Raw genomic sequence first — 5297 nt, forward strand, 5'->3', positions numbered from 1 at the left:
TCTACAGCTGTGCTGTCAAGCAGTTTGACAACGTGGAGTCTACAGCTGTGCTGTCAAGCAGTTTGACAACGTGGAGTCTACAGCTGTGCTGTCAAGCAGTTTGACAACGTGGAGTCTATAGCTATGCTGTCAGGCAGTTCTAACTGGGGCTATTGCACAGCTGAAGTGTCATTAGGGCTCATTCACTGACAGGCATCTCAATATAACAATATTCAAGTGATGAAGAGCATGAGGATCAGGCCATGGTAAACACTGAAATAGGCTCTGCTGATGGTACAGCAATAGTACAGTGCAGAACTATAGCATGGAACCATTTGAGGAGCACGTACAGGCATATGTTGGAAGTTGCGGGGGTCAGATTCCCTCGGCCCACACTAGATGATGTGAGAAAGAGTGGCTGTGTGCGATGACGGTGTCAGAGGGCCAGAGGGCTTTAGCAGAAAGGCACATTAATCAACGCATGTGATATGCAGCCTAATATTAAAACACAAAAGAACCACAACAAAACCAAAGAGAAGAAAAGACACAATTACTTTCAGTCACGACATGCAATATATGCCCACACCCACCCACCCACTCACCCACCCACCCACTCACCCGCCCACCCACTCACCCGCCCACCCACTCACCCGCCCACCCACTCACCCACCCAATCACCCACCCACCCACCCACCCACTCACCCACCCACCCACTCACCCACCCACCCAATCACCCACCCACCCACCCACCCACCCACCCACTCACCCACCCACCCACTCACCCACCCACCCAATCACCCACCCACCCACTCACCCACCCACCCACTCACTCACCCACCCACCCACCCACCCACCCACCCACCCGCCCACCCACTCACCCGCCCACCCACTCACCCGCCCACCCAATCACCCACCCACCCACTCACCAAACACAATAGATAATATTAAGAAAATATGTTTTTATAGCGCCCTCTGGGTAGTGAATGGGTGTACAGCCCTATAAGAGACAGGATCCACAGTACAAGGAGGTGGCTAGATTTGGGGTTTGGCAGGTACGCTGCACATCACTGAAGAGTGATGGTAATCTTCATATGGTTTAGTTTAACATGGCCAAGTAGTGCTCATTATGTGGCAGGCTTCACAAATACTGTACAGTAAGTCACGTGGGGGTGAGGAGAGAGAAGACGAAATGAGGGAGAGGTGAGGAGGGAGGGGAGAGGAGAGAGGTGAGGAGGGAGGGGAGAGGAGAGAGGAACGAGAGGTGAGGGTAAGTGCAGTCAGCCTAGGCGTGCTCCAGGAGCCACTGGAAGAGGGGAGTGTGGTGGAGTACTCTCCCAGCCTGGGGTGTCTCCTCTCTGGGTTCAGACTGGGGTGGGGTGAAGGTTTCCTCACAGTAGCGCAGCAGGGCTTGGAGCAGCTCTCCCACCCTCCACTCCCTCTCCTTCAGCCTCTGGACCACCGCAGGCAGCTAGAAGGGCAGACAGAACACAGCTCAGCAGGCAGGAACCAGTACACACCTCAGTAATGACAGAGGTAGCCGTCCGTCCGTCCGTCCGTCCGTGCGTGCTAAGGTTAAAGCCACTCACCTGCTGCAGGTCCCAGCTGCCACTATGACCCAGCTGAACCATTGGCAGGTCTGCAATGGAGGCCGCCGCCCACTGCAGCATGCTCCTGAGCTGGGGGTCAAAGGTCATGTGCTGTGGGTCCGAGGTAATCTCCCTGAGCTCCGAGTTGACCACCAGGAGGAGCCTATGAGCCTGAGCCTGGCCCCGGTCCACACGCACAGAACCTGGAGGGGGGAGAGAAAAGATATCATCATCATCCTCCTCTTTATATCTTTCAAACACCTCCTGTGTCTCTTTCTTTGACTCCCCCAATTTATCCCCCTGTTGTCTCTCTGTGTGACAGTCCTCTCTTCAGTACAGTAATATCCCATCTCAACCCGGCTTCCCTTGTTTCCTCTGCTCTAAACTGGTGGTGGACCAGGCCTGTTTCCCATGCTCCCACCCACACTGTGCCTGCGTCTGGGCCTGACACAGCCTGGAGCCTCAGCCCTTTAGAGAACAGCCCACGGGGGGCTCTGGTCTGACAGATAAGCAGGGAGACTCAGGGGGAATAGATGAATGAATGAGCGGCAGTGTGGCTGAATGTGTGGGCGGTGGGTGAATTCCCCTCCTAGCAGCACAGACACACACAGCGCCAAGTCTCCTAGTCTAACCACTCTTAATCTATAGCAGGGAACTCAGGATTAGAAGGTTAACATTTTCATGCTGAGGTGGTTCTGTTTGTAGTGTGGTTGTGTAACATGACAACATGGTACGGTATGTAATGTTGCTGCTGATAGAGACCAAGTTTAACCATCAAAACTATCAAATGCTTCATGTAAAAAAGAGAATATAAAGCAGCCCATTTTCCATGGATATCCGGTGCAGTTATTGATATAAGTAACTATATCATACCGCAGGATTCATCCTTGGTCTCAAGCTCCTTGTCCTCAGTGCAGTCGCTGTGGGGTAAGAAACATTACACTGGTTAGAGAAATGACCTGCACAAGGCCATAGTAGAGACACAGAGAACAAAGAGAGAAGAGAGGGAGCACAAAGAGAGAAGAGAGGGAGAACAAAGAGAGAAGAGAGGGAGAACAAAGAGAGAAGAGAGGGAGAACAAAGAGAGAAGAGAGGGAGCACAAAGAGAGAAGAGAGGGAGCACAAAGAGAGAAGAGAGAGCAGAGAGAGGAGAGAGCGGAGAGAGGGGAGAGAGAGGAGAGAGAGCAGAGGGAGAGAGAGCAGAGGGGAGAGCGAGAGAGCAGAGGGAGAGAGAGAGCAGAGGGAGAGAGAGCAGAGGGAGAGAGAGAGAGCAGAGAGAGGAGAGAGCGGAGAGAGAGAGAGGGGAGAGAGGGAGCAGAGGGAGAGAGAGCAGAGGGAGAGAGCAGAGGGAGAGAGAGCAGAGAGAGCAGAGAGAGAGAGAGAGCAGAGGAGAGAGAGAGAGAGAGAGAGCAGAGGAAGAGGAAGAGAGAGAGAGCAGAGAAGAGAGAGAGAGAGAGAGAGAGAGAGAGAGAGAGCAGAGGAAGAGAGAGAGACAGAGAGCAGAGGAAGAGAGAGAGAGAGAGAGAGAGCAGAGGAAGAGAGAGAGAGAGAGAGAGCAGAGGAAGAGAGAGAGCAGAGGAAGAGAGAGAGCAGAGGAAGAGAGAGAGCAGAGGAAGAGAGAGAGCAGAGAGAGAGAGAGCAGAGGAAGAGAGAGAGAGAGAAGAGAGAGAGAGAGGAAGAGAGAGAGAGAGAGAGAGAGCAGAGGAGAGAGAGAGAGAGAGAGAGAGCAGAGGAAGAGAGAGAGAGAGAAGAGAGAGAGCAGAGGGGAGAGAGAGAGAGAAGAGAGAGAGCAGAGGAAGAGAGAGAGAGAGAGAGAGAGAGAGCAGAGGAAGAGAGAGAGAGAGAGAGAGAGAGAGAGGAAGAGAGAGAGAGAGAAGAGAGAGAGAGAGGGAGAGAGAGAGAGCAGAGGGAGAGAGAGAGAAGAGAGAGAGGGAAGAGGGAGAAGAGAGAGAGAGAAGAGGGATGAACAGACTAAGAGTGGGAGAGAGAAAGTGTAGCAGAGGGAGAGAGAGAGAGAGAGGAGAGAGAGGGGAGAGCAGAGAGAGGGGAGAGAGAGAGGGAGAGAGAGGAGAGAGCGGAGAGAGAGAGAGAGAGAGCAGAGGGAGAGAGCAGAGGAGCAGAGGGAGAGAGGGAGAGAGAACAGAGAGAAGAGGGAGCAAATAGAGCAGAGGAGAGAAGAGAGGATGAACAGACTAAGAGTGTGAGAGAGTTAGTGTATGGAGAGAGAGAAGAGGGAGAGAGGGGAGAGAGGGAGAGAGGGGAGAGAGAGGAGAGAGGGGAGAGAGAGGGAGAGAGGGGAGAGAGGGAGAGAGAGAGAGAGCAGAGGGAGAGAGAGCAGAGGGAGAGAGAGCAGAGGGAGAGAGAAGAGAGAGAGGAGAGAGAGAGAGAGGAGAGAGGAGAGAGGGAGGGAGAGAGAGAGGAGAGAGCAGAGGGGAGAGAGAGGGGGAGAGAGAGAGAGAGGGAGAGAGAGAGAGCAGAGGGAGAGAGAGAGCAGAGGAAGAGAGAGAGCAGAGGAGAGAGAGAGAGAGCGGAGAGAGAGGAGAGAGAGAGAGCAGAGGGCGGAGAGAGAGAGAGCAGAGGGAGAGAGAGAGAGAGAGAGAGGGAGAGAGAGAGAGAGAGCAGAGGAACAGAGAGAGCAGAGAGAGAGAGAGAGAGAGAGAGAGAGCAGAGGAACAGAGAGAGCAGAGGAAGAGAGAGAGAGAGAGAGAGAGAGAGAGAGAGAGAGAGAGAGGGAGAGAGAGAGAGAGAGAGGGGAGAGGAGAGAGGGGAGAGCAGAGAGGAGAGAGGGAGAGAGAGAGAGCAGAGGGGAGAGAGCAGAGAGGGAGAGAGCAGAGAGGGAGAGAGCAGAGGGAAAGAGATTAAATGGGGAGCAGAGGGAAAGAAGAGAGCAGAGGGGAGAGAGGGAGCACAATATGACATTTGAAATGTCTTTTATCTTTGAAGCTTTTTGTGAGTGTAATGTTTACAGTTAATTGTTGTTGTTTATTATCTACTTCACTTGCTTTGGCAATGTTAACATATGTTTCCCATGCCAATAAAGACCTTAAATTGAATTGAGAGCGCACAGAGAGAGAGACAGAGAGAGAGAGAGAGAGAGAGAGAGAGAGAGCAGAGGGGGAGAGAGCAGACAAGTCTTCGGGACAAGTCTCTGAATGTCCTTGAGTGGCTCAGCCAGAGCCTGGACTTGAACCCGATCAAGCATCTCTGGAGAGACCTGGAAATAGCTGTGCAGCAATGCTAAACATCCAACCTGACAGAGCTCGAGAGGATCTGAAGAGAAGAATGGGAGAAACTCCCTAAATACAGCTGTGCCAAGCTTGTAGCATCATACTCAAGAAGACTTGAGGCTGTAATCACTGCCAAAGTACTGTGTAAAGGGTCTGATTACTTACTTAAATATTATTTCTGTTTGAAATGTTTTTTTTACATTTGCAAAATGTTCTAAAAACCATTTTAAGGTTTGTCATTATGAGGTATTGTGTGTAGATTGATGAGGAAAAAACTACAATGCAATCCATTTTGGAATAAGGCTGTAAACGTAAAAAAAATGTGGAAAAGGTCAAGGGGTCTGAATCCTTTCAGAATGCAGTGTAGATATCACTCCTGGACTAGGGTGGGGTTTGGCATTGTACTGTACAGGCTACAGAGATAGATATCCCTTATCCTAGGGTGGGAGGTCGAAATGACTGTTGCAGTGCTCATTTTGACACTCATTTTTTTTGTAATTTTGAC

The 5297-nt window shown here is 51.5% G+C and overlaps 1 protein-coding gene across 3 annotated transcripts in view; it reads right to left on the minus strand.

The window, feature by feature from the left end:
• Window positions 1-900: 900 nt before the first annotated feature.
• LOC112225510 (A-kinase anchor protein 11) overlaps window positions 901-5297 on the minus strand; it is a 24188-nt gene continuing 19791 nt past the window's right edge. For all 3 annotated transcript variants that reach the window (XM_024389534.2, XM_024389535.2, XM_024389533.2), the window contains 3 exons: window positions 2439-2485; window positions 1566-1768; window positions 901-1447 (listed from right to left, as the gene is read on the minus strand). In XM_024389534.2, the coding sequence (XP_024245302.1) occupies window positions 1262-1447; window positions 1566-1768; window positions 2439-2485 (436 nt within the window). In that variant the 3' untranslated portion in view covers window positions 901-1261. The remainder of the gene's footprint in view (window positions 1448-1565; window positions 1769-2438; window positions 2486-5297) is intronic.

The sequence above is a fragment of the Oncorhynchus tshawytscha genome, linkage group LG26 (genome assembly GCF_018296145.1).
Source record: "Oncorhynchus tshawytscha isolate Ot180627B linkage group LG26, Otsh_v2.0, whole genome shotgun sequence".
NCBI classification, from domain to species: Eukaryota; Metazoa; Chordata; class Actinopteri; order Salmoniformes; family Salmonidae; genus Oncorhynchus; species Oncorhynchus tshawytscha.